The sequence below is a fragment of the Oryza glaberrima genome, chromosome 7 (assembly GCF_000147395.1).
Source record: "Oryza glaberrima chromosome 7, OglaRS2, whole genome shotgun sequence".
Classification (NCBI taxonomy): domain Eukaryota; kingdom Viridiplantae; phylum Streptophyta; class Magnoliopsida; order Poales; family Poaceae; genus Oryza; species Oryza glaberrima.
In genome coordinates, this window is record NC_068332.1 from 11,940,061 (window position 1) to 11,962,033 (window position 21,973).

Genomic DNA, 21,973 nt, shown 5'->3' on the forward strand with positions numbered 1-21,973 from the left:
GCTCTGGGTACACCACAAATCTAAGCAGAACCGGTTGAGAACAAGGGGAGATTGCCATCGGAAGATTGAATCACCGGAGAGATCACCAGAGACGAAGGGGTTTTTACAGCAAGGGGATTTGTGAAGGGCTTGGCTGGAAAAAGAGGATTTTGGAAGCAGTGAGCCTTTGCTTATAAGCTTAACAGTCAAAGCAGAAACCCTAAATTTTCACAAGATTGCCGAGAGCAAATTCTGCTACATTATATAATACAGCGGAATTAGGGGGGGCATGTGTTAACTGCAGAATTTTGCATCAGATTCGGAGAAGGAAGAAGAAGATAGAAGCGGGTTTGGTGTGAAATCAAGTTTAATTTGGAGTCGGACTACGTATCGGTTGGACATCGTATCGGCTGGAAATAAGATATGAGTTGATGAAGCCGATGGCCGATCCAGCCCATATGGTATGATTTGGGCTCGACATAGGTCTAGATTGAGATAACAGTCATTGCCAATTAGAGATAGAGCTAAAATAAGGCAATTGTATCTATTAATTAGGTTAGTTATGTCGGTTTGTTAGAGATTTTGGTAAGAGACCGTGGTATATGGTCTTGTTTGTATTTTATATTTAGAAAGGTTTAAGTCGTGTCCATAATGGACCAAGTTTGTACTCGGGGTATAAATATGAACCCCTTAGCATTGTAATAGGGGAGACAAATACAACTTCGGCGCATCGCCACCCTTTTCATTTTTACTTTTCGACGAGTTCGCTTTGCAAGAGGTAACACGTATCGGTGGCTTGTGCTATCAGGGCTATTATGTCGCTTTAGATGTTTTAGTCCTTTTATCATTGTCATTTGTTATCATATGTCTTAGCTAATCTACTCTTAGTGTCGATTTCAAAGATCGGCAATAAAATTTATAGGGTGCGCTAGATGCAAGAAAGAAATGGTGACCTAGCGATTTATACTGGTTCAGGCGCTCAGGATGAGGTAATACCCTAGTCCAGTTGTTTGGTGGATTCTCTCTGTATTGGGTGTTGAGTGAAGAGAGTGTCCCACCTCCAAAGGGTGCTGCTGATCTCCTTTATACAGCAGCAGGGTGATCGGCGGCAAGGTAGATGTGGTATCCCTCACAATCTGGGTACCTGCCATCCATCAAAATATGGTGGGATAGGTTTCCATTCTCCTATTCCCCATCATTTATAGTAACAGATTACATGGACCTAGGCCCATATCACGCTAAAGATCTAGCCTCCGAGTACCGTTGTGGGCTTCCCCGGTACGATAACTCCCACACTTAGTATCTAGATTTACCTTTATCAGCTGGTTCTCGCTTTAGGGTTCTTGCCGGTATCGACTAAATCTTCCTACTAGATTAGACTAGTTAAGGCATCTACCATCCTGAAAAGTGGTTCTTTACTTGATTGTTTAGACTCTAGGTTTCTTTATCTACTTTGTGGTGCATCATCCCTAGTCTTTTATTGAACCCTAAAAACTAACATGGAAACAATTATAATGAAAGATAGTATCGGAATTTCAGCCGATCTTACCTAATATACATATTTCTTTACTAAGTTTTATTTATATTTGCCACTTATATAGACAGATCACTCCATATAGCTATATCAAGCTAAATCGGTATCGGCTAGGTTATCTAAACTACTAACCGATCACAGTTTGATATATTTATATAGATTGATTTGCCTATATAAGTCCGTACTAGGGCATTAGGTGGTACATTATCCTATTATGCTCTAAATATTGTTCCATCGGCTATTTTCATAATATTGTCTTAAGCTTCTTTATCGAACTTGATAGGCAGTATTATAGCCGATGAGGCATGTTTAGGATCTATTATCCACTAATCTATCCAGTCCATAGCCGATCTTGTCTAACTACATCGGCTGAGACCACCAACGATACGCTATCAGCCAATCGGCTATCGGTTGACTAACTTTGCTTTTGTCTTTCTTACTAATTGCAGGATCAAATCAGCTAGCACGCCCTTGATACACTCGAGACTAGTCTTGGACCTGCACTGGAGTTAAGCAGATCTCCCATGCTGCCGTGTTTTTACATCAACAGGTTGTAAGAAATATCAACAGTTGGACCCAGCTTAAGGGTTAATCAATTGTTGAATTTACTGCCATGCACGGGGGCCTGCCCACCCTTGTTTAAGGTGAAGGTGAAACCTCAGCGTGGTGCGCTTAGTTATGGGGAGTTATGCCAAGGATCCTATCACAGTTTCTTTATGGTATGTCGTGATGGCATGTCGGCGCACGGAAACATGTCATGGGGTTGTGTCTTGTGGGTATAGTTGTACACCTCTGGTGATGGTAAAACTATTTGAATAGTCGTGCCTACGGTTATGGGTGATCAACTAGCTTCACCGTGATTAGTCTCATCATTAATAATTTAACTTAACAGAACTGGTGTAGTTTAGGTGTGGGCCTATCGCAACGTGGTTTAGCATTGGACAATGATGATTAATATTGCTTAATTTATTACAATAGTTTTTACCGCTTTCAACCGCTTTATGCAAAAGAACTCCTAGCCTCCTTCGAAATCCTTACATCATACATCCTCTTGGTATGACTTGTTGAGTACAATTAATGGGTAGTACTCAGTCTTGCTCTATCTTCCCCACCTCAGAGCTGGACTACTGCTCGGAGGAGTAAGTTTCGTCGCTACCATCTGTGGAGTGGAGTCGTTGCGCTACTAGCATCAGTTGTCCCAAGTTTAGCTAGTTTTTACCTTTCCGCTGCATTTGTAAGACTTTTTATTGTGTTCTATAAGACGCAGATCTATATATCAACTTTGTCGTTTGTGTACCCTGGTCGGTCCTGGACAGGGTTTTAATGCATATTCTGCTTGAAATTTTGGTTCATGAATTTCTGGGCATGACACGGTGGGAGTTGGCTCTTGATGCTCATCTTGGAGCAGGCGGACAATGCAGGCCCGCAACATTAGAGGAGGTGGTAACGGATGGCTGCAAGAAGTCGCAAGTGAGGATAACATTTGGTTAGCGAGCCCTCCCCTTCGCCACCGGCATCAAGCCCTGAATCTTTCCACCAAACCTCGGCCCGCCGACTGTTGTAGTAGTCGTCAAATAGGGAAAAGAGGATAGGGGGGAGGACAGGGGAGAAGGATTACATGTTTCATTGACATGTGGATCTCTCCTGCTGATTCAATGAGTCAACCACGGTCAATTTTTCATATTAGCATAAACCTTTTTCCAAACCACCAAAAGAGTCAATTTATACCGGTTTTCGAAGTTAGGGGAGGTGTTATAGTTGGTTTTGCAGTTGAGGAAATCCGGAGTACCAGCTAAGGGAGGCAAAATAGACTTATTTCGTGCATACTTCAGTTAAATCCACATCATGGCCACAATTAGATACTGGCAAACTTGCGAAAACCCTACTCCATCGGTCTCGGTTTAGATTCCAATTAAATCTGATACTCATATTTTTGAACGGAGGAAGCAATTGATAAAATAAAATTTTTGTGGAGCTGTGCTATACCCTGCGCCTAAATAAAAAAGCGAAAGTGTTCTAATGCGCCAATGTACGCTCGTTCATCCACCGCGCAAACTCCACAAATTTGTGAAAGCGATGCTACATTAGTCCTCGGAATGGTGCTAATCGGGTGAAATCAACCCCTAGGCAAGCTCCAATCTCCCGAATCAATTCAATTTCAGAATGTGCAACTCAAAATCATGAATACTTTATTCTTGAACCTCAAAACGCCAATGCATTGCTTCTTTGTTTCAGCTCAACATCACACGACTAGCAGCAACACGGTGGTTTCCTACTGTTTGCTTCCCTTTGGATCAGGCCCCTGCTGGTCTTGTTTGATTTGCTGGTCTGGGATTCTAGACCTCGACAAATTTGCAAGAGCACTAAGGCTTCGATGGCTCTGGTTTCGGTGGGAATGCCTAAACAAACCTTGGGTTGGGACTCCGCCGCCATGTGATTCTAATTGAAATGGTCAGAAAGCAGACTTTTGGGATTCTAATTGGATTGGCATCAACCGCTCAACTACCTCACACCAGCACTCTACAATCACTCCAAGGGGAAGTACAGATCAGTCCATTGGAAGTACAGATCAGTCCATGATGCACTGCTTGGGGAGCAATGGATTCAGGACATCAGACATGACCTCAGCATGGCACTGCTACATGACTTCCTCATTGTTTTCCGTCTGTTATGGGAAAATGCAACGGTTCTGTCAGAGGAAACTGAAGACACAATTATTTGGAGATGGACGAGCAGCGGCAAATATTCAGCGAAATCTGCTTATTTGGCGCAATTCAGCGGTAGAATTGAATCGAGGGCTGCCTGCTTGATTTGGAAAACATGGGCGCCATCCAAATGCAAGAACTTCACGTGGTTGCTACTACAAAATAGAATCTGGACAGCCAACCGCCTACAGCTCCAACAATGGCCAAACAATTACTTTTGTCAATTGTGCTACAGAAACTTGAAAACGACACAACATCTTTTCAAGGATTGCACTGTCACATGGGACATTTGGGACAAGGTATCCACAAGGCTGGACTGTGATCACATCTCCATGGAACACAACCCAGATGAAACACTTCTTGACTGGTGGGAGAGAAGAACAGAGCAAAATGACAAGAACAAGACAAAAGGAATGCGCTCCATCCACATGCTTCTCAGTTAGGAAATCTGGTGTGAGAGGAACAGAACAAGGAGCTTGCAATTCCACAGTTGATGACCAAAATTCTTGATGAAATCAATGTATGGATAGCATGTGGGGCAAAAAAAAACCTAGCGAGAATAGCGCCATGAGCAGCCCATAGTCCTTCTCTGCCTGCTCCCTGTACTCTGTTTTCATTTTCCATTCCCTTCTTTTCTCCTGCAGCCTTCCTAATGTTGTTCTCTTCTTCCTGCTGCTTTCTCGGTGCTTTTGTACAGTTTCTCCCCTTCTTAATATAAAACCAGCAAAACTGGCATAGGTTAAAAAAAAAACATACTATGTCAAGATACACTATTCTATATCCTATGATGGATCTCATCCCATGCTAAGTTACTTTATTCTGGGACGGAGGGAGTAGTTCCTTACAAGAAATGCAGTACGAGGACAGCGACTGACAGGGTCCAGAACTTCACAGCCAAATATACTAATACACATGCAGAAGGAGCGAGAGAGAAACAGGCAAATGCATGCCATCTGGCCCATCATCTCTAAGTAACATCTGCGATTATATTACACGTGAAGTAGACGAGAGAAATGGCAGAAGCCTGCAGGGATACAAATAGTGGCTTTGCCGGTGGCGAGCTCAGAAGTCCATGGGATCCTATCAGGCTGCCTGTCACCTAAACAAGCCAGCAAGCTAGGCACCGTCATGGAGAATTTCAGGGAGTGGCCACGTTTTCCTTGGCAAGTGGCGCCAGCTCCTCACCCTCGATGCCTGGCTGGCTCCCCTCAACGCCCAACCCAAGAAGAACCTCCTCCCACTTCTTTGCAGGTCCCTGCATCAATAAGAGAGGCTTTAATTCATCCCTTCAGGTAGCTAGCTTTCCTTTTAGATGATCGGCAGATGAAAGGTGATAGCTGATCAACTTGATCATAGAGATAGATTAAATAGTATATATTACAAATTGAACAAATAACTTAAAATTATATATTATAAATTGAACAAATAACTTAAAATAAGTGATCTAACAAATGTAGTTGAAGAAAATTTTATGAGAGAACGTATTTGTAGAAGCATGACGCAGATAATTCGCAGCAATAATCAGGTAGAATGATTGCGTTCATCTTAAGCCTAAGCGAGATAAAATTTTGCAGCATTTGGTGTACTAGTGTCCAGAAGTGTAAAAACGTATTGTCATTAATATTCTTTTAAAAAAAAATTACTCACCTTCCAAGATAGGTCTTGAGCCATGCAGTTCTGAACCATTTCTTGGAATGCCGGTGTGTTGTACTGCTTCAGAGCCCGTTTGACAGTTGAAGCAACCGCTGTGACGTCCACTGGATCAACAGTTTCGCACTACAGGATGACATGACAAGGCTAGCATGACGAACTCTTTCCTGATCTTGAGGGCAATCAAAAAGTGGAAACACACTGCTCCTTACCTCGACATTGAACGAACCCATGTGGAATCCGGTCACGCCCTCCTTAACCGTGTCGACAAGTCCTCCAGTAGATGAGCAGATGGGAACCTGTAGTTTGCAACATTGTGAATTTGATTTTCTTTTTGGTGGTATTACCCACAGTGTAGTTTTACTTTGAACTTTTCACCACATTATGATGAATATAAAAATTCAATTATGTTGTATTGCTGTGATTCATAATAACTTCATAGTTCATACTGCAAGCAAGGATATAAAAATTGACTAGTAATATAGTATCAAGGACTGTCTCATTAATTTCACAATTGTGTAATCAGACCTAAAGTGAGAATACTTACCACTCCATATCTCATCCCTTGCAATTGGATGAGACCACATGGCTCAAACCTACTAGGAACAATTATAAAATCAGCCCCAGCAAACATCATATGCGCTAAAGGAACATTAAATTTTGCTATCCCTCTAGCGTTGTTTGGATATTTAACTTCGAGCAGTATCAGTTCCTCCTCCATTTTCTTCTTCCCTGTACCCTGAAGAGCAAGATTAATTCTTACTTACAATTAGCTCATATTATGTAATATTGAATGACTTTTGTCCAAAATATAACATACAAGAACAATTATCTGGACATTCCCCTCCACGAACTCTGGAATGGCTGCAATTAGTATGTCTGACCCTTTCTGCTCTTCAAGACGACCAACAAAAACTATTAAAGGAATGCTCGAGTCCACAGGCAACCCAACTTCAGCTTGTAGCATTTCCTTATTGAGTGCCCTTGCTTCAGTTACCTGATAAATTACATTTATAAGTACTGAAATCTCCATATATGCTTAAAATGAGAAATCTCAGTCTTACCATTGTTGCATCGTATTTCACGCTGATGTACTTATCTGTTGCTGGATTCCATTCATAAACATCCATGCCATTGACAATTCCAGTTTCAAGGGGCTTTGTGCGAAGGACACCATCCAATTCAACACCTTTATCTGGGCCAGAAGCTAGTTCTTTGACATAATGTGGACTAACCGTCATAACCAGATCACATTCAGTGATCCCTGCCTTCATCCAGTTAATCTTTCTACCTACTACAGGTTTAAAATGCCTGCACACATCACAATACATTCCAATGTTAAAGAAACTAGAAGGACATACTTAATCTTTATAGAAATAATTGAAACTTAGGGCCAATACCCATCAATAAAATCAAATGAAGGCAGGAAACTGTCCGGTAGATTAAGAAGTTCAAAGTCTTCTCTGGCAAATCTACCCTGGTAGGCAATATTGTGAATGCAGAAAGCAACCTAGCAGACCACAATAAACCAATTAAAACATGGTACAGAAAATATTTTTGCCTACATACCACCAATTTGGATCACGTGGAGATTATTAGTCTAAAAGTGCATAAGGTGCAAGAGATAGCGAAATGATGTACCTTAGCATTCACATACATTCCTTTTGCCTGATAGATGCTCTTGAGATAGCATGGCAGGACTCCAGTGTGCCAGTCATTTGCAACGAAGACAACATTTTCACCTGATTAACAAATATGAATGTCAGTCAGATAGAATGAGGGAGAAAGACAATTATCTGTGATAGTTTATACTATACAGAAACCAACCATATGGTCCCGAGAAATATTCAGAATTGTTGAGATTGAGAACCCTTGGAGCCTCCAAAGCAGCCTAAAAGGACAATCAGATTAGAAGAAATTGCACAAAAATAATACAAATTAGAAGAAAAAAAAACTAATTCCATGCAATTTCTGACAGTCAATGGTAGACTTGCCCAAACCTACAACTGTGATTAGCTGAGCCCACATGCAAATTAAAAAAAAAAAGATAAATAGATAGAAAAAGGGACCACTTTAAAAGCTCGTATCAAATTACTGAAACCTGACGTTTATATGGCATTTTTTTTTTTGACTGGGGACGTTTATATGACATTATCAGATGGAATTTACAGAGTTAGTGTATAAATACATATCTCAACTAATAAATGTCTCTGTATAGAACAAAACAATACAATTTGTAGAACTACTTAGTGTAGCCACTTCATGGCTTTGTACATCAAGGCTGAGGCTGTTGTGACACATCTATGCATTTACTTACGAGGCATAAAAGGCAGAACCGCAACTGGTTGTCCCGGTAGTCATCTCCAGTGGTAGGACCGTATAATTTTGGTCCAGTCTTGCCCCATACCTGAAAGTTTTATGATTCAAAGGGTGTACTGAGATACCAAAACTTTTAGAACTTTGCATCACTCAATTAGAACGCAGGTAATTAATGGTTTATCAGACCTTCTCAAGAAACATAGGATGATCAACAAAAACACGGTCAACTCCCCTTTTATAGCAGTGGAAGAAGCGCACTGTTTCTGTCCTGTCACCAATATTGACCTACAGAAGTAAAAAGGAAAAATTAGCATCTACAGCATCAGAAAACTGGTATAAGTTAAATCCAGCTAAATACGTACAGCATGGTTAAAAACTTTACCTCGACAAGGACATTTGTATCCCATGCATCTTTGTATTGATCATAACGAGGAACTATTGTCATGACACGATGTCCCATTGCCTATGATAAAATGAGTTTCTTCACACAAGATGAACTGTACATAAAGGGCAAGTGCAATGCAATGTAGGAAAAAACATATGAATGATAAATCCTGAATTAAATATTAGCATGATGTACAAAACTTGTATCTTGTTAACTCAACTTCAACCAGTTATCTCAATGAAACCTAGTTGCATAAGAATGTGCAATCGAACAGGAGCATAAATTGTTTGCAGAATCAGATCAAACCCCTGTGTTTGTGAATATATTTTTTTGCTAGAAACACTGAGGTTTGATCTGACTGTTGGATTTAACAATACGTGACAAAGAATACTTACAGCAAGAGCAGGGGGCAGTCCCCCTAGAACATCACCGAGGCCTCCAGTTTTGCACCATGGGTGACATTCAGTTGCAATAAAAATTATTGTCATTCCAGCAGAGCATACTATAGGCATGTGAGACCTCCTAGGCTTAGTGCAAATTCCAGTGCTTGTTGCTATTCTTTTGGCCATATGTTTGTTAATCCGCACAGAAAGGGTATCCCTCTTTAGGAACCTAACTCCATAGTTGTACGATTGTTGGAATTGCATATGAGGTGATTGCTTTAAAGCGCCAACACCATTTGTTTGGTAAGAGCAGTAGGTAGGTGTTGAACCCATTGTTCTAGCCATTCAGTGACACCTACAAAAATGCCAAATGGTGGTTAGAAGTTCTGCTCTAGAAATAATTCTCGTTTGGAAAAACTTAATAATGTAATGATCTAATCCACAGTGTGCTCATCTAATCCACGATGTGCTGAATGAAAGGCAACATTATTATACTACCAAAACTTTGAAAATTTAGGACAAAACAAAAATGGTTCCTAGATATTTACTATACTACCAAAATGTTGCACATTGCTATGGAATTAAAAAATCGAATCAGCACATTGCAAAGAGGAAATATATTTTATTTTTAGAGCTTACAAATGGTTTCTAGATATTTACTATACTACCAAAATGTTGCACATTGTTATGGAATTAAAAAATCGAATCAGCACATTGCAAAGAGGAAATATATTTTGATTTTTGGAGCTTACTTTTAGAATTAATTGGAGGTTCACTCCCGTAAAAAAGGATCTAGTTATTATTGGTGTGCAAGGATGAACATGGTTGAGAGCTCCAAGGTCTAACCGTGAGTCCGTGACTTCTACTGTTGTACCAGAAAGCGGATAGATGGTGATCCCACATGGTCACATATCAGAATTTTGGGAGTTGGTGATGGCAAATTCATCACTCATCCTATGCGATGGACTTTTACCAACTTTATGAGGGTTTACATCAGAACTTTGACTCCATTAGAGGCAGATACTATTGGGCAGGGAATAAGCAAGGAAGGAAATACCACATGGTTAAGTGGTCTGACCTTGCTTTTCCTAAAGAGTTTGGGGGTCTGGGCCTTACTGAGACTAGGACTTTGAATGCTGCTCTACTAGCCAAATGGATTTTTAAGATTGAATCCTCTGATGAGAGTTTATGTGTGGAATTACTGAGGAGAAAATACTTGATCTTTGGTGGTGTCTTTCAGTGCTCCTCAAAGAGAGTTTCTCAATTTTGGTCAGGAATTCTCAATACAAGAAAGTGGTTTAACTTGGGCTCAGAATGGCAGGTGGGGAATGGCACTCACATCTTCTTTTGGCTGGATATTTGGCAGGGCGACTGCCCTCTGAAGATCATTTTTACTGAGCTATTTATGATCTGCAATCAACAAGAGATTTTGATTGCAGACCTGAAACACTTGGATCTATGGGTCCCATAGAATTGGAACAATGGCGTCAAATTAAGCTGATCATTGAGAACCTGGTCTTGTCCTCTTCCCCTGATACCTTGAGATGGTGTCTAAATTCTAATAAGAAGTATACCACAAAATCCTTGTACAGAGCTATTTTGTTCAGAGGTGCTTTAGATGAGAGATTACAGTTTGTCTGGCGTTGTCCTTGCCCTATGAAGTTGAAACATTTCATTTGGCTAGCCCTGAGAGACAAAATCCAATCTTGTGAGCAATTGAAACTTAAAGGGTGGGTTGGGTCTGAAAATTGTCTGCTCTGTGGCAACAAGGAAACTACTGACCATATCATTTTTGACTGCCCTATGGCCACTTTCGTTTGGTGCATCTGTAGAGGGACGCACTGGGTTGGGATGCTTGTCCTGGAGGTTTTGATGACTTTTTTAGGTTTGTTGGCCAGATTTCAAAAGCGAGGCTCAGAGTTATGACGGCTCTACTCGCCTCCATTTGCTGGGTTCTTTGGAACACTAGGAATAATATGATTTTCAGGTCAAAGATTGTTTACTCACCTCTGCATCTCTCCTTTCAAATTGTTTCTTATCTTATGCAGTGGAAGGCTTTAGGACGCGCTGATGAGCTAGCAAGTCTGGAGGTGCTAATAGAAAAGCTAAGGCCCTCTTTGTTTAGGCTTAGGCTTATTGGCTTAGACTTTTAAGTCAGCTTATTGGCTTATATGATTTATAAGCCGGTGGATTTAATGTCCTAAGTTTAATGGTGGAGTCATACATCTACCTCACATAAGCCAAAAAAGCTTCTCCAACCTAGCTTTTGGCTTAATAGTGTTAGAGTGGCTTATGGCTTCAAAAAAGCCAAACGAAAAAGCCGCTTGTTTGTTTAGTCTTAGACTTTTCGGCTTATAAGTTGGCTTATAAGCCTAAACAAAGAGGGCCTAAGAATGGTGAACACAAGAATTGGGAATAGAAGAACTGGAATTGGCTGATGTCTCCGTTTTGTGGCTGCTTCTGTTTCTCGTTAGTGTCTGTTTATATACTAAACCTGAAGCTGTCAAGTTGAGTTCTGCTTTAGTAGTCCAGTCAGTCCTTCCTTTACTTTTGTTGAGGCAAAGTCCTCTCTGTGCTGCAAACGCTTATCTGGGATCTCCCAGACACCCCCCCCCCCCCCCCCCCCCGGGCTTTTAATAGAAGCCGGGCCTTTGGCCTTTCTCTAAAAAAAAAAAAAAAATCATCACTCACTACCACCACTACTCCGTTTTAAAGGAGTATAGATTTTTTTTTTAAGGTTCTAATTTCTTATACCGAGGATGATGACTGGTGTGCAATCAATTTTGGTGCAAAATGAGCAGGGGTGGAAGCCAATTATTCACTTGTCAGAACTCACAACTCGGTCACTTAGTAGCAGCCCACTTTCAACGTCAGTCTCAAGGTTTTGTGGACCTCCTAATAAGGCCCTGTTTAGAATGCAAGAATTTTCCCCGTGATTTATACGAAGTCGTTCAGTTCACATGGAACTGATTAAAAAAAACCAGATTCTAAAAGGGCCTAATACCTTCTTCTTCTATTTCTAGTAATGTCTCCCAAAAACTAACATAAAATTATCGGCAACAGGTCATAGCAAAGTGCTCATAATTTTGAAGTTAATAAATGTACCCAATGAACAGAAAGACATCCTTAGTCCTTCCATTAGAAAAATAAAAATATAAGTCGGGACATGCAAGTGAAAACTATCCACTTACATGAGTGATAACAAGCAACATACAGTACTAGTACTACATAAGTAAAGTACTGGTGGAGAATGCAACGAGGATATGGGGAACTTCACTTCCTACGTTGTAAGGCCAGTTACAAGAAAACAAAGGGTGAAGTAGCAAATCCTATTAACAATATATATAGCATGGAAAGAAGTAACAAAATTCCACTTAACAGAACATACTCTGAGAGTGCAAATCTGCAAGAAAACATTAAATTCTTGAATCGTTAAACTCCTTCCCCTACTAATCCCCTTTTTTTCACCGAACAAACCCCACATTTCCGTCCTCCCCATCACACTGAAAATCTTGTACAAGATCGGACTGGGTGCAGCCGCGCAGGGTACATCTCATTCTGAAGCAAAGGGAAAAGATGAAGAAAACGGCAGTCGCCTTACCTTGTACTAGGTAGGCGGCGGCGGCGGTATATGCGAAAGCCGAACGAGTTCTGCGGCAAGCTACCCACCCGCTGCGGAAGTGGAGGACGGCGAGTCGCGCAGCAGCAATGCTGGAGTAGAAATAGGCGGCGAAGAATAGAGAGGCGCACACCACGGGGGAGAGAGAGAGGAGGAGGAGATCAAAGAGCAGGGAAAAAATCGGGCGCCCGACAGGTGGCGCGCAGGTAGTGGCCGGCTCACAGGCGCCACAGCCCACATGATGGCTGCGTGCCACGGCCACGGCTCACTGCGCCCGCCGCGAGGCGAAGGACGGCGAATATGCCGAGGCGGGATCGCGGGGGAGGGAGGGGTCTCCCGTCCCGACGGCCGACGGGTGGGGCGAGGCGGCACCAGGTCCGTCGGTTGATGGCCCTTATGGGCCCCGCGGCAAAAGTGCGGGGTACTCGTGGATCGGAGGGAGCAGCGTGAGCCGTCCGTTCATCGCTCCGTCCGTTAGCGGGCTGGAAGCGAATGATGGGTGCAGCACGTTTTGGAGCGACGTGAGGAAACGACGCCGGACTTGTGTTGTGCTGGGGCCCAAGGTGGGGAGGTCTCTCTCGTACGAGATTTTCTCTACTTCTTCTCCTTGACGCCCCTCGTATTGTAATAAGTCCAGACCCCTAATTCATATAATGAACCGCAATATACCCTCGAACTATTAAAAAGTATAATTTGACTTTCTCAATAGTTTTAGATAGTGGTTTCACGTGACTAACGTGACACCTACATAATAGTGGTGATCTAATCTTCGTCTCACTTAGTGCTTATGTGGCATTAAATTAAAATATACTGATTGGCACCCCGTATTTTTGCCGCAGGTTTTGTAGTTTTATCTTCAAACAAAATTATAGTTTTAAATGGTTAGATGCAACTCTATGTATATATAAAATATATGATAATGTGGATTTATATATGCCTTATGTTATTATGATACAATTTATGTTTTCTTTTTCCAAGCACCATTGTGTATTGTTATAATATATGAATATTATTTTCATGCGTAATATGGGTATCCTTATAGTTAGACAATTTGCATCTCTCTACTTCACTTAAGTTTTTTCTGAAAATAGATTCAGGTAACGATATCTAATAATTATATGCTATCTTATCATGCATTATAAAATAAAACGCACATATTAAACAATAATTTAAGTTGTATTCGGAAAATATGGTGTTATGCACAAAATATGTAACAGTACTATATGTGACTGTGAGGTGGAGCAAAGGGAGGTGAATGGATAATATTAAATAATTGAATTGGATGAATAAGTAGTTTCTTGATACAACGATTATTATCTTTGTACTAATATGATCTAATTGTTTAAAATTGTTGATGATGTGGCTTTTTACATGTCTTGCTTTATAGAAGTAAATGCCCCTTAGGGCACTCACAGTGCGTCACCAATTTTTGAGGAGCCAAAACTGCCACATAGACTAGGAACTTCATAAGCTACAACCTCCATAGTGTATGTGGTCTACTTTTTCCTTTACAGTGGGTCCCACCCGTTCTCTCTCCTCACTTTTTATCTCTCTCATCTCTCTCTCCCTTTCCCCACTCGCTCCCCCTCTACTGTGCCGCCGGCGCTCCCCTCTCTCTCCCACCCACCGTTGGCGCCCCTCTTCGCCCCCGGATCTGGCGGCTGGCCGGCGGCGACGCGGCGCCGAGACGGTCTCGGCGGTGTGCCCGCGACGGACGACGCGGCGGAGATCGGCGGCGGCGCGGGAGCTCGGTCGGTGGCGCAGTCGTCCTCGCGGAGCTTGGTGGTGGCGCGGGAGGAGTGGCGAGGTGTGACGACGACTGCGCCTGGAGGAGCGGCGAGGTCGGCGGCGGCGGGCACTGAGCGGGGCTTCCTCCTCTCGCCATCACCATGGTCGCTGGGCGGGGCTTCCTCCGCGCCGCCCGCTCCTCGCCAACTTCGTCGCTCTCCCTCCCCATCTTGCTGGCGTTCTTGGGCCCTCAGACGGCGATGACTGGTGGCATGGGTTCGAAGGAGGCGGTGGCGGTCGCCGTGGCCCAGTCCGGTGGGACGACCACCTTGGCGCGTGCTGATGGCGAGGCTGCAGCCATGGCTTCTCTCTTGCGAAGCCGGCGACGGTGGCGGCGAGAGCGACGGCGACCTCGCCCGTGATGGGGGACCATGGCTTCCCTTCCTTCATCTCCATTCTCTCCCTTCTTCTCTCTTCCCAGGCATCACGCGGGGCGGCAGGGCGGCCAGATCTGGCCTCGGGGCGGTGACGGTGATGACTCGCCGGATCTCCCCTCTCTCCTGAGTTCGCCGACGCCAAATCGACCTCCATCACGGCTCAAGTTTCCATATCAAGCCGGCGAGCTTCTTCGGCGGCGTGGAGGATGAGGACGACGACGCATCCCTCTCCTCTTCTGTCTCTGCGCTAGTGTGGGGCCACTCCTGCAAAAAATGAGAAGGAATGGGGAGCAAACTTTGGCTACTCGGTCTTGGCAAAGCCCAACTGGTAGAGGAGGTGGCACCGAATATTCAGTTCCCTCTGCCCAGGCTAAATGCCACATAGGAGCATTGTAAATGGCCTTAGTGGGTACCAACTGTATAGGAAGATAGGATATATATATAGGACTCATTTGTCATTCGCACAATAATAAATTGTGGGGTCCACTCACATGTGGGGACCATATGTCATCATTTCTCCTTTCCTTCTTTCTCCTCCCTCGCTCCCTTCACTTTCTCTCTCTTTTAGTCTCTCTCCTATTCGTCGGTCTGCATGGGCCGGGAGGTGGACCAGTGGCAGCGGAGCTCGAGGGAGTGGTCGGTGGCGGGCCGGAGTGGTGACAGTAGTCAGGAGGGCGGCGATGGAGCAGATGGTGGCAGCCAACGAGACGAGCAAGCGGTGGCCACCACCGTCATCACCACCATGACGCACGTTGCAGAGCAGCAGCAGTGGCAACAACAATGGACCGGATCTCTACCGCGCCATCGCCGTCTCCGCGCGCCGGAATCATGCTCCGCGGCCGCACCTCGTCGCCGCACCACTTGGAGAAGGAAGGAGAGGGAGAGAGAAGGGGTCACCGCCGCCGCCTTTCCAGCGCCCGCCCACCACCACCTATGCCAACAAACCGTCGTGTTCTTGTCAACAAAAAAAAAACAAAACCGTCGTGGCTGAGTTGTGCGCGTCATTCTTCACCAACCTGCATGTTCCCGAAATAGTTCGACAGAAGGGGTGGCCTCCCCTTCATCTTCAACAAGGTCTGCATCAGCGACTACAGCGCCGCCGCGCCCCCGCCAAGGCCTTCGTCGACATCTTCGCGGGCGAGTGGTGCCGCATGGTGCCATGGTGGAGACAACTGCCACCGCTAATTTCATCGCTGTGACCTGAGGCCACCGCCCGGCCGCTGCACATGGCCGAATCGGCCTCCGCGCATGCACAGCGCAGCGGTAGCGGCTACTCGAGAAAGAAATAGAAGAGGGGAAGAAGAGATGGAGAAGTGGGCTGACAAATAGGCCTCACCCTTTTTATTATTTTTTACCTTTGTCACTTACATGTAGGACCCATTTCTATTTTTAGTTCCTTCGATGATTGGGCTACCACATCAGCACACTTGTACCAAGTCGACCTGCTATGTCAGTAAAAACCGCTTTCCAAACCACCAAAGAAGTCAATTTGTACCGGTTTTTAAGGTTAGGGGAGGTGTTATACCCGGTTTTATGATTGAGGGATGTAATTCGACCAGAGAGGAGACAAGAGAGGTAAAATAGACTTATTCCTATATACCAGGGACACATGGCTGACGGCCCAAATCATCAGACTCAACCATGGCCCGGCCCAAGCAGCCGACAACCACTAGACCTACACAGTACCACCAGGAGTCCAGGAGAGCAGCAGTGTGACTTCGCCGGCCCATTCTCTCCGGGAAAAAGAGGACGAAAAAACCCTAACCAGCCGCCGATTCTTGCGATGGCGTCGCGGGGCGGCGGCGCGCGGCGCACGCGGCCGAACGTGCTGGTGACGGGGACGCCGGGCACGGGGAAGACGACGACGTGCTCACTCCTCGCCGATGCGGTGGACCTCCGCCACATCAACATCGGGGACCTCGTCCGCGAGAAGAGCCTCCATGACGGCTGGGACGAGGAGCTCGAGTGCCACATCATCAACGAGGACCTGGTATTAGCCCGCCCTACCGCGCATCTCTCCCAATCCAATCCAAATCTCTGTTCGATTCTGCATTCCGAACAATCTACATTCATCATTAGCCTTAGATTTTGGATTGTAGTAGATTGAAGTTGTGACCCAGGGTTGGATATGAAGCTGTGAATTTGTTTGCTTTATAATGGTTGAAAATTATAGCGCGAGCAAACTAATTTTATTTGCTAGTGATGAAGGAAAGCATTGGATTACCACAACCAAGTAATCCAGTATGCACAGTTCCTCAGGTACCAAAAAAAGAAAGGGCCTGTGTTTTCTTGTCCTGAAACTATCCTACAAATCAACTGTTCATTACTTGATCAAGAATGCATAAAAGTCGTTCTCATTCTTTCATAAATGTGAATCCAGAGTTGTTCCTCGAGTTTATTTTTGGGTTAAAGAGCCTCAGGAAAATATTCTCAGACACTTAAATATATTTCGAAAACGGGAAGGGCTTGTTTTGTATACATGGTCCCACTCTCACACTTCTATTAAGTGAGCACTATCTTGTGCTTTTTGAAATAGTGATCATGCCATTCTGGTATTACACTCAAACATAATGAAGGTAAAATAGACTGCATTTCTAGTGAAAGGCCTAGTTGTGCAACTTTGATGGAACAGGAGGTCCAAATCCATTAGTTGAGTTGTCTATTCTGTTAATTGATAAAAACTAAGGACTTAGGGATGCCTGCCTTTTTGTCCTATTTTATTTTACTAAAGAAGCATCACTTGCAGTAGTTACTTGAGATGCAGCAGACATACTTGCATGTAAATATGCTGAAGAATCAGCGCATTACAGTATACTCCCTCAGTCCCAAAAAAAGGCAAACCCTGGGTTTCCGTGTCCAACTTTGACTGTCCGTCTTATATGAAATTTTTTTATAATTCATATTTTTATTGTTGTTAGATGATAAAACATGATTAATATTTTATGCGTGACTTGTTTTTTTAATTTTTTTCATAATTTTTTCAAATAAGACGGACGGTCAAACGTTGGGCACGGAAACCAGGGTTTGTCTTTTTTTGGGACGGAGGGAGTACAGAAGAAAACATATACATGCAAGAAGAATGAGTATAGGTAGAGCATAAAGAAGTAGCAGCGTGTAATCTGTAAAGCTAGCAATATTACAGGCTGGTATGGTGGTATCTGCCTATCATAATGTTATAAACTGAAGAAGTTGTAGCACTTGGAGCAAAGTTCTCTTGTCTTTCATGATGGTTGTAGACCTAGGATTTCCTTCTATGACTCTACCAATGCTGGTGCTTAGTAGGAAAACACTGTAATCTGGGGGAGAACACTTTCCATATAAGTGTCCCCATTCTCCTTTAGCTTGATGTAGTGTCCATGGCTCAAGCCATGGAAAGTTGTTCATTCTCATTGTGTGTGATGTTCCACTGACCTATCCTCCTTGACAGCGGTCAGTCTGGACCTGCACCCTGAATTTACAAAAACCATAACCTAATAATGGAGTTTATTGTATGATTCCATCTGCTGGCAATTCTAATCGATGGCCAGTAATTTTTATTTTGCACTATTGTTTGAACGCTAGCTCTATATGTTAGGGTAGGATTTATGCATCTTGAATTGTAGTGATGTGTATACTCAGTGTTAGCATTCTTGTATTATGTATTACCATGAACTTTTGGTTAGCGACATATTAGATGGCCTGATTATGGGCATTTTTTGCATTTTTATTGGAGTAAACTTTGCAAACTACACATTTGTCCACTGATGTTAAACGTGACAGAATCTAGACTGTGGGGCCTACTTATAAGTGGCCAAAAATATAGTTATGTGAAATGTGTAGTTTTGTGATAATTTTCTAATGTATTTGTAGTTTTATGATGCGCATTTGCATTTTAGGTGCTTCCTACTACTGCTCTTCAAACAATGTTTTCTAGGTTGTCAGTCCTGTGTAGAAATTATGATTTATAGGGCTTATTCGGTTCACAGGATTTCCAAATCACAGGAATAGGAAAAACGTAGGAATAATGTAGGAATGCACGTGCAAAACAAAGGATTGGAACACAGGAATTTTTCCTCCACCGAGCTAAACAAAAGAGGATAGAGTAGATGTTTTCATTCCTATGGAATTAGTACATTTTGGAGGATTTTTAGAGGATTGGAATAGTGTTCCTATGGAAAATTTTCCTTTGAATCCTACAAACCGAATGCATGAATAGTGCTTATTCCAAAGGAATTGAGATTTCCTTTAGGAATCCTTCAAAACGAATAAGGCCTTATATCATTATAAAAGTGTAATTGTAAATGAAAATTATGTTGGCAGTGATTTACCTTTGTTTTTTTTTTCTGAACACATTAGATTTGAAGTTGAATTTCTAGATGGAGGTATGCTAAATAAAGAGCTACTTTTCAGCTTTAAAATTTGTTGCGTTGATTGATGCCCAAAAAGGCTAATAATTATAAATCCACAAAGTTGCTAATTTGGGCTATTTATGTCCCTATGTTTGATCAGGGTGTTCTTTTAATATAAGTGTATGATTTATTGATTTAGTTGTTTATGTAAGTTAATCATACTTTATTAAAACAATAAATAACAAATGTTTTTGCAAAACTACTCATGTTTTTCACGGATAGGTGGTCCCTAAGCATCTATGTCCTTTTAGAAAAAGCCAATGGTGGTGATGGCAGTGAATTTGCCACTCCCGCCAACCCTGCACCATTTTTTTACTAAGAATCTTTGAAGTTCTTCAATATTACACATTAGTACTAGCACATATTGTTACTTTTTTCAATTTAGTCTCCAGAATAATACTTAAAATGAAAGGCCTAAGATAGCATATATATATATGTAGTGTAAAGCTAAGTTTTACAATTAAAATTATGTATGTTAAGTGCTCCATGTAACAAAAATATGGAGGCTGTACAATAAAAGAAATATGCATCATTTGTCTTTAGCAATGCAATATGAACAATTTATTTTAATCTTTAGTGAAGCCAGTACAAAATGTTGGACTAGGGAATCAAATCAGTCTGGTGGCTGGTTTGCTAGTTCATGGTTTGACCATCAGTTTTTCTTTATCAATAAAATGATTTTCCCTTCTTATTTATATGAAAGCATGTAGGAATTGATTCAGGCTGCTCAATCTGTCTTATGAATTGATTATGTCTGCACTGGCAGAAAGTTGTTTCGAACAAAAACTAGTATGAAGATATCAATATTTTGGATGTTCTGCATCATGCATTTTTGTTTTTTTTTTGTTTTGATACTCATTTATATATTAAATATTAATTATTGGCCGTACAATATGCTGCATAGCCCCCAAAAAATAATTCAGCGCTGACCACCTAATGTCCTGATTTTCTGGACTAATTACACGACCAGTTGTACATATGGATGCTTGTAAATGTCCTGAGAGAGCTTTATTATTGCTTTTTTCTGAGATGTATACAATTAAAATGCCATTGCATTCTCACAATGAACATACGAAAAAAAATCATTAGCATAATGAATTACATGCCCACTGATGTTAACTGAGAAAATCTGACTTCCAGGGTAATTTTTGGTGATTGGTTATCATCCTATCTGGACCAGTTTGGTCTGCTCCCTTCTGCACTTTTGCTATCCTCACAGATGTGAACTGTGAAGTAAAGGAAGTACATGATTGGTTGTTCCAACTTTGCAAATTGCTTAAGTTGGCTGTATATCATTTCTTTTGTTGGTTAGAATTGCACTGAATGGTTCCTTTTTTGACAGGTTTGTGATGAGCTTGAGGACATGATGGAAGAAGGTGGTATACTAGTAGATTACCATGGATGTGATTTCTTTCCAGAACGTTGGTTTGACCTTGTAGTTGTGCTCCAGACAGATAACTCAATTCTGCATGATCGCTTGATTAGCAGGTAATTCATGCAGAACTGCACAATCACCCACCTGTTGGAATAGCCATTATGAAATGCTTATTTCTGACTACGAGTTCTAATCACAGAGGTTATATGGGTGCCAAGCTCACAAACAACATAGAATGTGAAATTTTCCAGATGCTCCTGGAGGAGGCAAGGGAGAGCTACAAAGAGGAGATAGTGATGCCCTTGCGAAGTGACAATGTGGAGGATATCAGTAGGAATGTGGGCACACTGACAGAATGGATAAACAACTGGAGACCATCCCGGAGCTGAGCTGTTTCCTCTCTTCCTCTCTGGTAATGCTTATGCCTGGTGAAAAAATGTTTTCTTTTTCTATGCTGAATTTTGAATATTGAGTTAGATCGTGCAGACATTGTAAGCCTTTTTACGTATGCATGCCCAACCTTGGATCTCAGCACGCAATACGTTGTGCTAAACGGGTTATGTGATGGGGGCATGCTGAATGTAAATTAGTAGTTTCATAGGGAATGTCTGGGTCCAGTTTGTTTCTCTATTTCAAACTGAAATGTTATGTGACATCATTACTTGTTTGCACCTGCTAATGGGATGTACTTAAAGTGATTGGCGAAAGTGCTGATTTATTTTGCTGCTTGTAGGGGTATACAAGTCATCCGCATTCAGAAAAAAAACGTGTAACAGTCAAATAGTTTACATTTTATATTTTTGTTGCTTATAATAGGCGAAAGGTTAAAATGAGTATGATTGTATTCAGGGCTTTCTCTTCCGCTTCACAATACAAATACGGTCGGAAATTATCAGTGGCTAGTACCGCCGTGTAAATGATAACTCTTGAATCTGAGGGAATCAATGGTTACTCGGTTACCCCCTCTATTTCTTCTTACTTAGCATTCAAGACATGGTGCATGACCTGCAATAGATATTACTCTATTTTTCTTTCGCATTTACATGATATAAATGCTAAGTTAAATCAATTAACTGCAAGAGTATATGATAACGGTCGAAATGCATGACAAGAGACTGCGGACGTACGTGTTATCAGCTGAAAACTAGAGGCGTTTATGCAAAAATTGATGACATGGCAAGCTGATCTTCAGCTGTTCCCTACGGTGTTTGGGGAAATTAATATTAGTGTAACCCGTTGTGTGTATTATACAACCCCTGTGTTATATGCGTAGTCTTGCTACATGCGTAGTTTAGAGGTGTTGAGACAAAAGATATATGGACGGCCAGCTTTTCATTCATTCTTTCATCCTTTTAAGTGTGCAATCCATCATTTCTTCCTCTCTATTTATAGGTATAGCCTCATCCACCTTTCATATTTAGTGATCCGCTCTTCATGGGTCGCCAGTTCCCTAACACTCCCTCCGTGCTCT

The 21,973-nt window shown here is 42.3% G+C and overlaps 2 protein-coding genes across 3 annotated transcripts; one reads left to right on the plus strand and one right to left on the minus strand.

Annotated features, from left to right (window-relative positions):
* Positions 1–5,020: 5,020 nt before the first annotated feature.
* LOC127779190 (granule-bound starch synthase 1b, chloroplastic/amyloplastic) lies at positions 5,021–12,721 on the minus strand. Its single transcript, XM_052305914.1, has 14 exons — positions 12,557–12,721; positions 8,968–9,310; positions 8,570–8,650; positions 8,374–8,472; positions 8,186–8,275; positions 7,696–7,759; positions 7,510–7,610; positions 7,269–7,378; positions 6,933–7,179; positions 6,689–6,865; positions 6,416–6,607; positions 6,081–6,167; positions 5,866–5,994; positions 5,021–5,473 (listed from the first exon to the last, which is right to left on the minus strand). Exons 2-14 carry the CDS (start codon positions 9,298–9,300, stop codon positions 5,357–5,359), a joined length of 1,827 nt encoding a protein of 608 aa, XP_052161874.1. The 5' UTR covers positions 9,301–9,310; positions 12,557–12,721; the 3' UTR covers positions 5,021–5,356.
* Positions 12,722–16,348: 3,627 nt separating this feature from the next.
* Positions 16,349–21,209, plus strand: LOC127778292 (adenylate kinase isoenzyme 6 homolog). 2 transcript variants are annotated; one of them, XM_052304872.1, is made up of 3 exons: positions 16,349–16,729; positions 20,470–20,615; positions 20,754–21,209. In XM_052304872.1, exons 1-3 carry the CDS (start codon positions 16,349–16,351, stop codon positions 20,794–20,796), a joined length of 570 nt encoding a protein of 189 aa, XP_052160832.1. In that variant the 3' UTR covers positions 20,797–21,209. The 2 variants fall into 2 exon arrangements, with proteins under 2 accessions (XP_052160832.1, XP_052160833.1); XM_052304873.1 differs by having other exon boundaries at positions 16,458–16,729; positions 20,702–21,209.
* The last annotated feature ends 764 nt before the right edge of the window (positions 21,210–21,973 follow it).